We start from the raw sequence: 15,981 nt of genomic DNA on the forward strand, positions 1-15,981 counted from the left end.
TGAACTTGGACTTCACCAGTTTCTTCATCCCCCCTCCCCCCACCTTGTCTCAGCCGAATCCCTCCAGCCCGGCACCGCCTTCCTGACCTGCAGTCTTCTTCTTGACCTCTCCGCCTCCATCCTACTCCGACCTATCACCCTCACCTTGACCTCTTTCCACCTATCACATTTCCAACGCCCCTCCTCCAAGTCCCTCCTCCCTACCTTTTATCTTCTCCTGCTGAACACTCTCTGCTCATTCCTGAAGAAGGGCCTGTGCCCGAAACGTCGAATCTCCTGTTCCCTGGATGCTGCCTGACCTGCTGTGCTGTTCCAGCAATAAAGTTTCAACTTAAGAATTTCAGAGCAAGTTGACGGGGGAAAGCGCACGGTCAGGGTGGATGGCGCATGCGCTTTACGGAAGGTGACCGACGATTGCCGGGAGACAGAGCGGGAAATGACGCTCCGGTGACCGGCGGTTGCCCGGGGACAGAACGGGAAGTGACGCTCCGGTGACCGGCGGTTGCCCGGGGACAGAACGGGAAGTGACACTCCGGTGACCGGCGGTTGCCGGGCGACAGAACGGGAAGTGACGTTCCGGTGGCCGGCCGTTGCCGGGTGACGAGCTCTGGCAGTCCGCTCGAGCTGCCTGTCAGTCTGTAGCTGGCCGTCGCCATGAACAGTCCGGGGGAGGAGCGGGAAGCTGCGGCCTACGAGCGGCACGTTTCCAGAAACAGCTGCCTTTACCACTACCTGAAGGTTGGCCTGTGAGTGAGAAATATCTCCCGATTCCTCGGCACCACGCCGATCTTTGAGTTCCTCCTGTTCGACTGCACTCACTCCGGTTTCGTTTCTTTTTAAAACAGAGAGTTTGGGGAAACGAGGCCTGCGTTCAAGGTGAGCGCTGCTCACTTTAAACAGTTGATCGTTTCGGCGCTGAAGGATTTGCACGGAGAGGTATGAATGCAATAATTCGGTAGTCCACTCCCTGGTACTATCATTTATGGCTCAATCGGCCTCGCAAGGGAATACAGACTGAATGTAACGTCCAGATAGTGATACGCTGTAGAAAAGGGATTCAGTTAAAAATCACACAACGCCAGGTTACAGTCCAACAGGTTTATTTGGAAACACTAGCTTTCGGAGTGCTGCTCCTTCTTCAGATAGTTGTGGAGCAGGACTATAAGAAAGAATTTATAGCAAAAGATTATAGTGCCATGCAACTGATATGACATTGAATAAACCTAGCTTGTTGTTAAGTCTTTCATTTTTAGAATGGGTTGCGGTTTTGGTTTGTTAATATGTAAATCCCAGAACTACTTCTAAGTCACATTCTTGACTTAACATAAGGTTTTACTTAAAAACGTGACATCTCACCTCAGACAATGCATTAAAGATGTGAGGCTAGAGTCCACTTTGGAAATAGAACCAGTCTGACTCAAGATGGGATATAGACAAACCCTAACCTCACACTTTTAATGCATTGTCTGAGCTGAGATGTCACTTTTTTTATATACAACCATAAGTTATCTTGAGAACATGACTTAACAACAATCTAGACTTGTTCATTATATCATTTCAGTTGCATGACACTGTAATCTTTTGCTATAAATTCTGTTGTATTATCCTGCTCCACAACTATCTGATGAAGGAATGGTGCTCCTAAAGCTAGTGCTTCCAAATAAACCTATTGGACTATAACCTGGTGTTGTGTGATTTTTAACTTTGTCCACCCCTGTCCAACACTGGCTCCTCCACATCGTGGAAAAGGGAGACATTGTCCCATAAAATTTGAATTGAAAAGGCAATTTCGAGCAAAATATTAATTACCTAGAAGTGTTTTACTAAATCTCTTACTACAAAGGCAGTATAGGTGGTTTTAGTGTGTTGTGTAGGGCAGTGATATATTTCCAACAGACTGACCTGGGTTTGTGAAATGTTATGACCTCTAATTTATGCCATTTGGCAATTTGGTCTCATTTGCATTCTTTTATCTAACTCTGACACCATACACTTTAGGGTTGATGTGAAGGTTTGAGAGAGGGAGCAAAAAGATTTGAAAATTGCTCCAAGTAGGAGGAACCTTTAGGTTTGCTAGTGCCAGTGCATCAAGGTTACTAGAGATGATTGTAATTCCACAAAAAAATTGCTGGAGTAAACTTTTTAAAATACTGATGTGAGATCCCTTCTCTGCATAGATGGTGGTATTGTAATGTCACTGTAGAAGTATTCCAGGCGCCCATGCTCATGCCCTGAGGATGTAGCTTTGAATCATTTACCATGGCAGCTGATAGAATTTGAATTCAATTAATAGTTCTGAATTGAATACTAATTTCTCAACCACGAAACTATCTTCAAAAGCCATAAAAATGTATCTGTAGGAAAGGAAACTAGTCAGCTTTACCTATTTTGCCTAAATGTGACTCTGGATGTGATAGTTGACTCAGTTTGTTTGATTCTTAACTTTCATTCTGAATCTTGAAATGGCCCAGCATGTCACTAAGCCAACGGGCAATGAGGAAGAACAACAAATGCTGGCCTAGCCAGCAACATTCACATCCCGTGAAATAACAATAAAAATCCTCTGAGTAAACTTTCTACTGAAAAGGCTCAAATAGAACTGAATGGAAATGGACATTAGCTTGAAAAAGTGAAAGTGAGGTCTGCAGATACTGGAGATCAGAGTCTAGATTAGAGTGGTGCTGGAAAAGTACAGCAGGTCAGACAGCATCCGAGGAGCAGGAAAATCAGCGTTTCGGGCAAAAGCGCTTCTTCAGGAAGCCCTTCATCATTAGCTTGAAAAGACTGATTCTTTTGGTAAGTCACCTGCATTCTACCCAGTGAAAGCTTTATTATATCCCCTTAACAAAATGTGATGTTAGACGAGTAGTAATGGAACCAAGTGATAAGAAAGAGGAAAATAAGCAAATTGTATTAAAGTTACATGGAAAGTTTATTCACACTGCTTGTCAAAGATGCTGGTGTAGTTGTACACCAGTTAGATACAGAATTAGTGGCAAATGTGAAGTATGTAAAGTGTATTGGCAATGTGCAATAAGAATGAACATCATAGTCTCAGATATCATTGCTAAAAGTATTTTCAGCAAATGACTTGGTAAAAGGTATCATATGGTAATCTGTAGCATGGTGCATATACCTGAGCTGATCAGACTACGAGTTGCTAATTATATTGGGAAATGTGATTCATGCAAAACGAAATCCCTTCAGATTGTTGGCAAACACAGATTCTAGCAATTAGTCTATGCATGAAATTCCAAACTGCCTTCTGTTCTCATAGTCCTGCTACTGTAAAGGTACTACCCTTTTTCCTAAGTATTTGAATATATTATATGCAATAGGGTTGACATTCTAAGCCTGACAGTTTGAAGAAAATTCTGAAAGTTCTGCACTGTATAACACCATCTGGGACAGAATTTAACTCAAAATATTTGTTGTATTATAAAAGAAAGGATTGTTAAAAATTTAATGCCTTGATAAAGTAATGTTGTGATGGTAAGGTATAATCAAACACGGTAGTCAACTATTAAGATTAGTTGCTCATTGTTAATTTGAATTAATTACAAAATTGTGGATTCTGTGCAGTTAATAGAAGTAGATGAAGCACCCTGTGTCCCAGACGTTCTTGTATTGTGCTGAAGGTCCTGAAGAATAGGATGTGGTCGTTCAGGAGCTGGATAGTGGTAATTTGAGTGATTGTGACATATGACTGAACTTTTGCATCAAAAGATCAATTGCCTAGAGTAGATATTCTGGTAACATGTACTCCAGAGGAGTCTAGTTAATGAAGGGATGTGACAATTAGATGTGGTGGGATTAAGTTATCTATTTTGTGAATGACTCATCTTTTCTGAAAGCTGGCACCCAGCAGTAAAGTTGAGTTGTTTGTGCTTTAATGGAAATAGCATATAATCTTTCAATGGAAGAGAACATTTTGTATAGCTGAATTTGTGGAAAGAACGTCTATTTTTACCTGGTAAGCAAAAACGTGCATTTGGAGAGAACTAACAGCTTTGTCATTTGGTCTACTGGATGATTAAACTGTTCTTAATTTGTTCAAGTATGAAATAACATCTGCATTGAAAATATGCTGTACATAGCATATTGCATTGTGATATTGAATGCTATTTGGATTTGATGAGATAATGGGCTAGCACTATTGCAAAATGTAATTTGTATTCTACAGAAACTTATACAAAAATCTGCACAACTCTTGATTTTCAAAGTTAAACTGCATACTTGTGTCTAATATAGAAAAGATAAAGGATTGCTATGATGTATTTGCCCTCATCTGTCCAAGGACATTTGTTACAAAACAAAGTCCAACCTATTTCTTTACAAGTTTTGATGTTGCCACTGTATTTTTCCAACTTTCAGATGAGGGAAGTATAGAATTATTTTTCTTACAGAAAGAGAACTTGTTGGTGAAACATGATATGTGATAAGATGAAGGGTCACTGGACGTGAAACCTTAACTCTGCTTTCTCTCCATAGATGCTGTCAGACCTGCTGGGATTTCCCACCAATTTATGATTTTGGTTGTGTTCTACATTATAGAATGATTGGTTTCTTAAAAATGTTATTTCTTCAGAATGTTTTTGTCTCCTCAAATTTTATTCATCTTTCTATTCATTAGGATTAGCTCCCACCTGACAATGCTGGACAGGTGACCTCCTTCCAAACACTGTTGAATAAATGTTTACCAATGTTTTGAGAATTATTGGATGTAAATCTTTTTTTTAATCACTGAATATATGAATGTAGCTGATCTGTGTTCAGTTCAAACGAACAGCACGGCAGAACTCAGCTTGGCATGAGGGAACCATACGTCAGAAGCTATGCTGAAGTACTTTGTTTGAGGATGGATCTTTTTCTAAATAAAAATTAATCAACCCGTTCATACACTCACAACACACATCCAAGACAGATGGGACTTGTACCCAGATCTTGACTACATTTAAGTAGTGAGTTACCTTCACAGAACTAATTGATAGCAGCTATGGTTTAACTTTTATTGTAAGACTAACTCAATGACTCTAGAACAGGAAGCAATCATTGACTGCTGTCTTATTCTTTAAATGACAATTCTTTACAAGCAGATTAAATAGGGTAATGACTCTCCTTATATAAAAAAATGCTCCTGAGATTTGGATGTATTTTTTGTAAAATCTTATTAGTTTAGAGCCACTATGTAATTGTTCACGTCTCCAAGCATTGCTAAAGTAAGTTGTTCCTGGAGGCAAAAGTTTCCACTTTCCTGTCGAGATGTTGTAATTGGGACCTTCCTTAACATCTTCACTCTGATTCCTCTAATAAGCTCTAACTTGTAATTCCCCCTTAGGGTTGGAAAGTATAATATCAGTTCCACTCTAACAACCTTTATTACTGTCCTTCCTACATATTCCTTAATTTATTCATACCATTTATGTGTCAGCACACATTCCTTTGTGAACCACAGGTCAGGATTTAAGTTATTGGGCTGTGGGTATTGTTGGCAAGACCAGCATTTATTGCACAGCCCTCTGTATCCCTTAACTGAATGGTTTGCTATGCCATCTCAGGGCAGTTAACAGTCAACCACGTTGAAACTCATAGGCCAGACTTCCTTCCCTGAGGAACATGAGTAAACCAGACTGATCCAGTGTATAGCTGAAAATGTGTTGCTGGAACAGCGCAGCAGGTCAGGCAGCATCCAGGGAACAGAAGAATCGATGTTTCGGGCAGCCCGAAACGTCAATTCTCCTGTTCCCTGGATGCTGCCTGACCTGCTGCGCTGTTCCAGCAACACATTTTCAGCTATACACTGGAATGCCTGAAATGTCGATACTCCTGCTGTTCAGATGCTGCCTGACCTGCTGTGCCTTTCCAGCACACCACACTCAACTCTGATCCAGTGCATAACCATAACTGTACTGTCACCAGTCCTAACCTGCAGGAAATCAATGATAAACTGTACAAATCATTTGCTCTTTTCCTGATAGAGGTTCGTGGCTGACTTAGTAATTCTGTCAGTTGAAAACTGAAAGAACAAACACCAAGTTTTATGTCATTGTTGCCATTTTTGATCAAAACAAATCTTCAGAGGGAGGAAAGGATTGCTCATTTTGAACTATGACTATAGCATTCATAAATTTGTCTTCTTTTCTGCTCCCTGGGAGTTAGTTAGCCTCCTTGGTACTGATATTCCTTGGCTTTTCTATACTCTACCACTTGACGTTGCAGCACTCATCGTCAGCAGTTGATATAAGTTTGCTTTGATCATCTCTTCTCCACCTCCAACCTAAATCTGGATATTGCTATTGACTTTCAACCCCAAATACCCTATTTGGCAAAGTTCTGTTATCAAGAAAAATTCTGCTTCTCTTTGGATCCAATTTTTCTATTCCTACAAAGTAGTCCAGCAATTCTGTAATAGTATAGTTCAGCGATAATATCTTGAACAGCCAGCTGCAGATCCTCTAATATTTCAGAAGGCCTGCCAGTAGCTACCTGAATTATGTGCAGCAAAAATTATTTTTATTGCAACAAAAACTGCAGCTCAAAGTCATAGCCAGCAGTCTGTGACTGTGACCATGGCTTGTTGTTACCTCATCGACTTGGAATCACTAAGCAACTTCCTTTCATCTCAAATCTTCATATCTTAAATGTTCCCTAACCATGACCTGTAATCTCGTCTGCACTTGGTTTTGTTTCCATCAACATCACCCTTCCCAGCTGCAACAAATTTCTTTCTGCATCTTATCTCGATTTTCAAATCTCTGAATGACTTCATCTCATCCTATCTCATTGATCATCTTCAGCCTTGTGTCCTCACACACTTGTGTTCCAGATTTTGTTTTGTTGTTTAGTTTACTATTTGTTTCTTGTCTGTATTCCAGGAGCACTGGGTACTTTATTGTTGTCTATCTTTCTTTCCTCTCTCAAATCTCCAGATATCATTAGTTGCTTTCTCAATGACCTTCCCTCTATCTTAAGGTCAGGATTAGCATGGTTTGCTAATGAAAATGTTTAGACTTGTTTTAGACAAGTGACCCTTTCAATATCTGCAGGCAGTTTAGAGCCCTCAAATTTAAGTTGCCCACTTCCCAGTAGGAAAACACCCAATCCACATTTGTTATTGTCCTATGCACCACAGGTGCAATTGCACTTTTCCTTTAATTCATTCATAGGATATCGTTATTAGATTAGATTAGACAAGACTCCCTACTGTGTAGAAGTAGGCCCTTCGGCCCAACAAGTCCACACCGACCCTCCGAAGAGTAACCTACCCAGTCCCATTTCCCTCTGACTAATGCACCTAACACTACGGGCAATTTAGTATGGCCAATTCACCTGACCTGCACATCTTTGGACTGTGGGAGGAAACCCACGCAGACACTGGCAGAATGTGCAAACTCCATACAGGCAGTCGCCCGAGGCTAGAATCAAGCCTGGGACCCTGGTGCTGTGAGGCAACAGTGCTAACCACTGAGCCACCGTGCTGCTCGGGGTTGAGCATTTTTTTGTCCATCCCTAGTTGCCAATGAGAAGGTGGTAGTGCAGCCTCGAACCACAGTGGTTCAATTTGGTGTAGCTACCCCAAAAATGCTGTTGGGTAGGGAATTTCAGGATTTGTAGTGGTGTTCTAGATGCCAGTAGGTGTGTGATTGAACATTGTTGTATCATCCATACAGATGATTATTTATTCCAGTCTCTGTGTCACAAATAATTCACAAACCGTGTAGAGTTTAACAAGAGTATATATCCATACTCAGTTTCCTTTGGAAAATGTATTTATTTCAATATGCCTTAGAAATTCATGCCTGTCATTCTAAAGATTAATGTTCTTAATATTTATTTTGCAGTTTGGAGCGGCCTTACCTGTTGATGTATTGAGATATGAAGAAGAAACATTGATAGCTACATTGAGAGTAAGAAGCAGGTGGGTGTGCATAGTAATGATATAAAGCTACTTTATTGTGATAAATATAACTTAAAAAATCATTGTAGTACTTTTTTATTTGAATAAAGCCTTATTGAACTCAAAAATGAATAAGTTCCAGATGAAAAACTGGTTTATGGTGCATGACTAGGTCAAGTACTGTTGGCTTCCACTGTCTTCTGCCAGAACCAGACTTTTCTTTGCAATCATAATGGAAGGGAACAAGAGCTTGCCATTCATTCCTACTGTATCAAACATTTCCTTAAATGACTGTTGGTTCCCCCACTTTTTCTCTCTCTCTCTCTCTCTCTCTCTCTCTCTCTCTCTCTCTCTCTCTCTCTCTATATATATATTATATATATCTCTCTCTCTATTATGTATATCTCTCTCTATATATCTCTAATCTCTATCTCTATCTCACCCAATGTGAGAAGCTCATAGATTTCTGTGAAGATACATGCACTCCCTTCTGTTCACTGAACCCAAGTTGTGGAGGTGCTGCTGTTGGACTAGGGTGGACAAGGTTAGAAATCACACAAGTTATAGCCCAACAGGTTTATTTGGAAGTACTAACTTTCTAAGTGCTGCTCCTTCATCAAGTAGCTGTGGAGCAGGATCATAAGGCAGAATTTATAGCAAAAGATTAATGCCATGCAACTGACACAATCTATTGAACAAACTTAGATTGCTGTTAAGTCTTTCATCTTTTGGAATGGATTGCAGGTTTCAGTTCATTAATATCTAATTCGAGTTATCTCGAGATTGTGACTTAAAAGAACTTCTGGGATTAACATATTAATGAAATGAAACCTGCAACCCATTCTAAAAGGTTAGATTCCCTACAGTGTGGAAACAGGCCCTCCGGCCCAACAAGTCCACACCGATCCTCCGAAGAGTAACCCACTGTGGTGTAAAATTATGTCCCAATACATGTGTGAATCATAATGTAACACATGTATTGGGCCAAGCAGTGGAATGTGGTGAAACGGTTAAAAATTATGTCCCAATACATGTGTGAATCTAACCGGAATGGAGGTGTTGCTTAGTCCCGTGTGAATCTTATTACACACCTCCCCGTGTGAATCTTCTTATCTGTATGTAACCAGAATGGAATGTGTTTTTTAGCCTTGCTCTGCTGTTCACATGAATGTTTACATCTGGAAAAGAGTATATCAGCTGGAAAGGTCTCCAGTTCGGTGAGTCTGCTCCGGGGTTGCGTTTAACCGCCGAGCGTGGGTTGTTGGCAACCGCTCTACGAGAACTGACGGCTCCCAGTTCCGGTAACATGTAGAGTGAGTATAAGCCAGACCCGTTGTAAGTATGAGACCTGGTTGTGGCGACACTGCGGGGAATAAAATGCTCATATTCTAGCAGACTCGCCTCTTGGTCGTTTGTTCTGTGTCAGACTACTCTCCTACGAACCTGACCTTGAGAATTTTTTAAAACACCCACACAGACCAATTTCTCTCTGACTAATGCACCTAACACTATGGACAATTTAACATGGCCAATTCACCTGACCTGCACGTCTTTGGACTGTGGGAGGAAACCCACGCAGACACGAGGCGAATGTGCACACTCCACACAGACAGTCACCCGAGGCTGGAGTTGAACCTTTGTACCCTGTTGCTGTGAGGCCGAAAGACTAAACAGCAATCTACATTTGTTCAATATATCATTTTGGTTGCATGACACTGTAATCTTTTGCTATAAGTTCTGTATCTTATGATCCTGCTGCACAGCTACCTAATGAAGGAGCAGCGCTCCGAAAGCTGGTACTTGCGAATAAACCTGTTGGACTATAAGCTGGTGTTGTGATTTTTAACACTGAATCTCAAGCTCCCTTGTCTTATCTATGAATTGAACTACTTCTGCCATTTCTCTCCTATCGTCTTCCCTTGTGCCCTCTGAGATCAGCTTTTTCGTAAGACACAGATCCTACTTTCTTTAGTCCATTAATACTAAGTGACTACATTGAATTACCTTTCCTTGCCAAAAATGCTAACTGGCATTTAAAAAAATATTGTCTCCTTAGATCTTTTCCTTCATTCTTTCAAAATTGCCATGCCCTCCAGAAGAAGGCAACTTTCACCCCTCTGTCTTTGCAAACTGCAATTACATCTCCACTCTCCCTTTAGTCTCAAATGTTTGAACATAGTGGTCCTTCCCAAATCTATGCTCAATTTTTCTGCAACAGTTTATTTTGATCTCTGTCCAGCTAACCATCTTTGCCAGATAACTGAAACAATGCTGATCAATGGCAAAACTTACACATTTGTATTGCATTTTATTATCCTTTCATAATCTTTTTCCTAATGTTGGCAGATTCGTCAATGTCACTAACCTCTAATGAAGTTCCTCTGTTATCCAGCTCAATTGAATGACCTCACTTGGTTCCACAGTTACCTAATTTATCCTGCTTAGGCTATTGAAAAAATGCATTTTTGGTCACAATTTGTTCATGATTAACAAGCTGCCCCTTATCAATATAATTGTAAGCACACATTAGTTTCCAGGGGGGCTACATTTAGGACTACATTTCCACCATATCTCTCATGTGTTCTCTCCTCCTTTGTGCTTGACAGGTATCCTGTTTTCTCATTGGGTTTATCTACAGTTAAATATTAGGAAAGACTGAAACCATTGTTTTTAGCCTTCAACTCTGTACTGTGAGCCCTATTGTTTGCAATTTTGCCAAGCTGAGCTTTGTTTCATGATCCTTTCATCACATAAACCATCAGGTTTAAATTTGTAATTTGTTCTGCCTTTGCCTCAGCTTCAACCCATCTGTTACTGGAATACTTTTTCTAAAATGCTTTCTTGGGCTGTGATGACAATGCAAACATTTATGTCTATATCTTAATTGCCTTTGAGAAGGTGGTGGTAAGCTGTTGCCACACATGTACCTCAAAGTAGTGCCTCCTGTACATCCACTTGAACATGTGGTGTGAACTCTGTCTGCATTGCTCATACATCTTCCATGTCCTCAATGACCTTACTGGTTCCAGGTCACTAAATACCTCAGATATAAAATTATCTTTATTTAAATTATTTTTACAACTTGACCTTCTCAGTAACATCCTTCACCCATTCTACTTCAAACTCTGTTCCTTTGACTCTTCTAGTATAGCCCACTTTTTATTTTCTCCACCACATTCCTTCATCATTTGAGCCCTGTGCTGTAGATTCTCTTGTTAAACCTCTTACACTTCGCACCTCTTTAAGCCCTCCTTGAAGACGTAAGCATTTTTTTTAGAAAAAGAGTTTAAATTGTTGCTCAATCTCTCTTTAGGTTGCATTTTATATTGCTTCATCGGTTAAGTATTTTGGAATATTAGTTTAAAGTCACTATGTAAATTTTAAATGTTTGAACGAAGAACACTAAAACAAATGTCAATGTCTAACTCTTGCAAGTTTTATTAAAAGTATTTCTGTTTACAGTGGCCTTGTGAAGCTGTGGAGTGCACTGACCCTGCTGGGATCTTATCAAAATCAGAAGTGTGCTTTCAGAGTGATGCAGGTTATATATTTGTTTATTATAGAAAAAATAATCTTTAAGTTATTCTTTAACCACAAAACATAAAATAGAAAACTGCTGTTCTTCAGCTGTTACCTAGTGGTTATATTAATAGAGTTGTCATTTCTATCAAAGAAAACACAAACCTGACTTTTACAATGTTGCAAATCACTATGAATCCAAATCACTAAAGTATCCATTCTTTAATTTTATTCAAATTTTTATTTATTTTAGCAATAATTAAACTGAAATGTTATTTTTGTTCCTTGGAGTTGTACTTTTCATTTCCACCTGCTGTTTTATCTCTTTCTCATTTATTACTATTCTTTCATTTTCCAACATGTTGAATCCTCAGATTATTTCACTTGAAATTAATTTCAATTCATCCAGAATTTATATTACCTCTTTGTGATTATTGTCTGTATTCCCTTGTCTCTTTGTCTCTCTTCTACTCTGCCTATCCCCTACATATAGCTGTGTTACACTTATAATAGTAATGTCTATTTTCCTATTAATCATTTAGACCATTGTACTATAGAGTATAAATTGGTTTCAAGGTTGAGGAAAACTGTAATAGCCCAAATTCTAGTAGAATCTTGAAATTCACTGAGAACAAGACCAACTGTGATGTCTGAATTCAGCAGGACAAAGCAGAGGGATCCATTTCGTTGGGATGTTTATTTAGTTGAAATGATCACTGGAGCAGATCTGGAAGAACGATGTATTGGATATTGATTTTATATTTCTTTCTCCAATTCTGTAGTTGTGGAAAAACCCATCAAAATGTAATATCTCTTGATGGGAGAAAGGAAACTAATCTTTGTATTTTAGATCTCCAAATGTAGTTAAACAGATTTTAAAACAACTTGATTGTTGTTTTTAATTGGTAATTAATTGCATTTTTATCTCTTTATTGTATAGGTCTCGCCATTTCTTCTTGCACTATCAGGCAACAGTAGAGAATTGGTGTTAAACTGAGGTCATTGACAATTAACAGGTGTTTAAAGTGACCGCTCTAAAAAATGCAATTTTGTACTCAAAGAGTTATACTTAGTATCTTTCAGAGCCCATTAAAGATGGGTCACTGGCGCACAAGCAACATGTTGATACCACAAAATGCTTTTCTTCGGACTGTGCATCTTCAGGTTGGCGAAAGAGCTGAACTTACTAAAGCTTTTTCACAGAGTGATGTATTCACCTTTTCAGAGTTAACTGGTGATACTAACCCATTACATCTTAATGAAGATTTTGCCAAAGACAATAAGTTTGGAAAGCTAGTTGTTCATGGTGTACTGGTTTGTGGATTAATGTCTGCCGTTTTGGGAACCAAGGTACCCGGATGTGTTCTTCTATCCCAGGAACTCCGGTTTTTAGCACCCTTGTACATAGGTGAGCAGGCCTCAGCAATTGCAGATGTTATTAAAATAAGGAGGTCAATAGCTTGGATTGCTGTTTCATGTATTGTCAAAGAAACTAAGAAGGTTATAATGAAGGGGGAAGTGAAGATCATGTTGCCAGAGAATAGAGATCAAAGTGTATGAATTTATCATTGAAACTGAAAAATAACTTGGAAAAGTTATATCAGCCAATGAATATTATTTAAAATAAATACCAATGATTGTAAATACTGTCTTGTAACTTGTGAAAAATGTGTGGCAACATTTGATCTTGTATCTGGGATGGCTTTTGTAACTATTCCAGGCTAGTAAACACTTAGATTGGCTGTCTCAACATAGTCTTCCATTTTACTTTAATTCTAAGAACAAAGTTAAACTAAAACTTCAAATTTTACAAACAGATTACCTCTAACAGAGAATGACTGGGGCAACAATTAGAATATTGAAGATGATGGAGGTCTGATATGAAGTCACACATCAACATGCAGTGGAATTATATCACCTCTCCTTCAACATTGCTAAGCAAAGTCCAGAAACACACTGCCAAATAGCACTATAGGTCACCTTCAGCATATGATGTGCAACGATATAAGAAATTGGTTCAACATCAACAGGACATCGGAAGGGCAACTAGAGATGTGCTAACGTTGTAAAGGACACACAATCTTTCAATAATAAAAATATCCCTTAACGTCTTGTACTCACCTGGAAATTACAAGAAGTACCAATATACCTACAGGTAGGTTTTGATGCACAGTATCTCAACCTTGCACAATGAAAAATAGCTTGGGCCCTGTTTTGGAGATTGTTGGTAAGCCAAATCTCTCAGCATGTAGAAGTGCAGGACTTAGTCACCATACAAGCCATTTTTGCACAGTAAATGATACAGTGGCACAACTAAGATAGAAGTTATGGATTTTTGAGTTTATTCATGAACCAGCCCTTTTCTAAAATTGCTGTATTATTTGTGGGCGGCACGGTGGCACAGTGGTTAGCACTGCTGCCTCACAGCGCCAGAGACCCGGGTTCAATTCCCGCCTCAGGCGACTGACTGTATGGAGTTTGCCCGTTCTCCCCGTGTCTGCGTGGGTTTCCTCCGGGTGCTCCGGTTTCCTTCCACAGTCCAAAGATGTGCAGGATCAGGTGAATTGGCCATACTAAATTGCCCGTAGTGTTAGGTAAGGGGTAAATGTAGGGGTATGGGTGGGTTTCACTTCGGCGGGTCGGTGTGGACTTGTTGGGCCGAAGGGCCTGTTTCCACACTGTAATCTAATCTAATTACATAACATGAAAAAAGGAATATAAAAGGCTGTGAACTGTCACTGAATTTAGTCAATATACATACACACAGCAAATATTCAGAGATTAGATTTACTTTTAGGGTAAAAATTGGAAGTATATGCACATAACAAATTAGTGGTATACTGATGAAGAAGTTGTGGTACACTGCAGAACCTGAGGAGGTTTTACAAATTATCATACAAGGAAAATCTCAACATTTAGAATATAGATTTGAGTATGAATATTAAAACGCCAAAACAATGGTAAATAAAAGGGATATACTAGAAGAAAGCAGTAATGATTGAAGTAGATTGTGACCCACTGGAACAAGACATTTGTCTATTTTGGACAAATTATAACAGAAGATGGCAGATGTCATGCAGAAGTTAGAAGGGTAGAAGTAGCCAGAAGAGATCTCATGAGATGAAAAATATTAACAACAGGAAAACTCAGGCTTATAATAAAGAAAAGAAATCTGGGATAATGCTTCATTCTATCCACATTCCCATAAGGCTCAGAAACCTGGACAATAAATATCAATGGAAGGAAAGTTCACCCTTCAAATGTGGATGCTAAAGTAAATGCTAAAACTTACACATACACACCATAAGACAAAAGAAAAAGTACTTGAAATTGCAAGACCAACCTCTAAAATGACATCCAGAAAATAAAATATATGTATTTTGACCATAAGATTAAAGCTGAAAAGCTATTGGGCTCTCTGGTAGATTGAGGACAGCCTCAAGAGGGATTGACTTAGACATAGTTAGATTTGTCTGTCACAGACTGGTAGTAGATGAGCTACGATAAGCGTGTGAGGATAATATAAACATGTAAGTGGCACACCATGATAGCAGATCTCCTGACAACAAATCAGTGGCAGAAACAAGTTTATCCACAGTTGAAAGCTAATCTATTTTTTTTTTATCTCTGGTAGATTTTGATGAAGTGACACAAATAGGCCATAAAATTTGTTGTGTCATTGGGTCAAAAAAATGCTTTTCACCAGTCCTGTCAAATCTCTAGGGAGATTTGGCCATGGACTTCCATTGGATTGGTCTACCTTATAGAAATGTACAGCAATGATGTGATGGTTGCCTTCTGCAGGATGGCTGACCAGAAAACCCTCTTGCTTTTACTGTCTGCAGTCAAATACATTGCAACATAGAGGATAGGATCAGGAGTAAGTCATTCAAGCTCTTGAGTCTGTTCCCCCCACTCAATATGATCATGGCTGATCAATGACCTCAATAATTTAGTCCTTTCCTCGTCTTCCTCCTCCTCTATCCCCGCCACAACACACGCCTTGATGATCCCTTTAGGAACAAGAGCAATATCTACTTCCATGTAAATACATAACGTTTTGACCTCCATCATTTTCTGTTGTAATGAATTCCACAGGCTCACCATTCTCTGGGTGAAGAAGTTTCTCCTCATCTCAATTCTAAAAGATTGATTCATTATCATTACACTATGAAGCCTGGTTCTAGACTCCCCCACCATTGGGAACATCCTTTCTGCATATAACCTGTCTCCTCATACATCAGTCCTACCATCTCAAGAATCAATTTGATAAGCCTTCACTGCTCCCCTATATCTAGTACATCCTGAGATAAAGAAGACCAAAACTGCACAAAATATTCAAGTGTGGACTCACCAATGCCCTGTACAATTGCAGAAACATATCCTTGTTCTTGAACTCACATCCTCTTGTTATGAAGGCCAACATGCAGTTTGCTTTCTTTACTGGTTTCTGCACCTGCACATTTATTTTCAGTGACTAATGCATGAGGACAGCCAGGTCTCATTGAACATTCCCTCTCTCAAATCTTTACCACTCAAAAAATAATCTGCCTTCCGATTTTTGC

General features: G+C 39.3%; 3 protein-coding genes across 3 annotated transcripts in view; all 3 read left to right on the forward strand.

The window, feature by feature from the left end:
• Positions 1-309: 309 nt before the first annotated feature.
• On the forward strand, positions 310-12,495 carry rpp14 (ribonuclease P/MRP 14 subunit). Its single transcript, XM_087994358.1, has 5 exons — positions 310-746; positions 846-936; positions 7,842-7,918; positions 11,360-11,438; positions 12,357-12,495. Exons 1-5 carry the CDS (start codon positions 655-657, stop codon positions 12,411-12,413), a joined length of 396 nt encoding a protein of 131 aa, XP_087850484.1. The 5' UTR covers positions 310-654; the 3' UTR covers positions 12,414-12,495.
• On the forward strand, positions 12,458-13,158 carry LOC122559038 (hydroxyacyl-thioester dehydratase type 2, mitochondrial-like). Its single transcript, XM_043708194.2, has one exon. It carries the CDS (start codon positions 12,458-12,460, stop codon positions 12,974-12,976), a length of 519 nt encoding a protein of 172 aa, XP_043564129.1. The 3' UTR covers positions 12,977-13,158.
• The window catches only part of pxk (PX domain containing serine/threonine kinase), a 75,285-nt gene continuing 71,992 nt past the window's right edge, over positions 12,689-15,981 (forward strand). Inside the window, exons 1-2 of the mRNA XM_087994357.1 lie at positions 12,689-12,824; positions 13,234-13,571. The gene's annotated coding sequence lies outside the window, so the exon portion shown is untranslated. The remainder of the gene's footprint in view (positions 12,825-13,233; positions 13,572-15,981) is intronic.

Source organism: Chiloscyllium plagiosum, unplaced genomic scaffold (assembly GCF_037043375.1).
Source record: "Chiloscyllium plagiosum isolate Xiang-an unplaced genomic scaffold, Cpla_swu_hap1 HiC_scaffold_14, whole genome shotgun sequence".
Classification (NCBI taxonomy): domain Eukaryota; kingdom Metazoa; phylum Chordata; class Chondrichthyes; order Orectolobiformes; family Hemiscylliidae; genus Chiloscyllium; species Chiloscyllium plagiosum.

Coding starts and splice junctions, on each gene's coding strand:
- LOC122559038 (XM_043708194.2), top strand. CDS start 12,458: ATGCAATTTTGTACTCAAAGAGTTATACTTAGTATCTTTCAGAGCCCA.
- rpp14 (XM_087994358.1), top strand. CDS start 655: ATGAACAGTCCGGGGGAGGAGCGGGAAGCTGCGGCCTACGAGCGGCAC. Junction 937..7,841: donor TGAAGGATTTGCACGGAGAG/GTATGAATGCAA, acceptor TTTATTTTGCAG/TTTGGAGCGGCCTTACCTGT. Junction 7,919..11,359: donor ACATTGAGAGTAAGAAGCAG/GTGGGTGTGCAT, acceptor TTCTGTTTACAG/TGGCCTTGTGAAGCTGTGGA.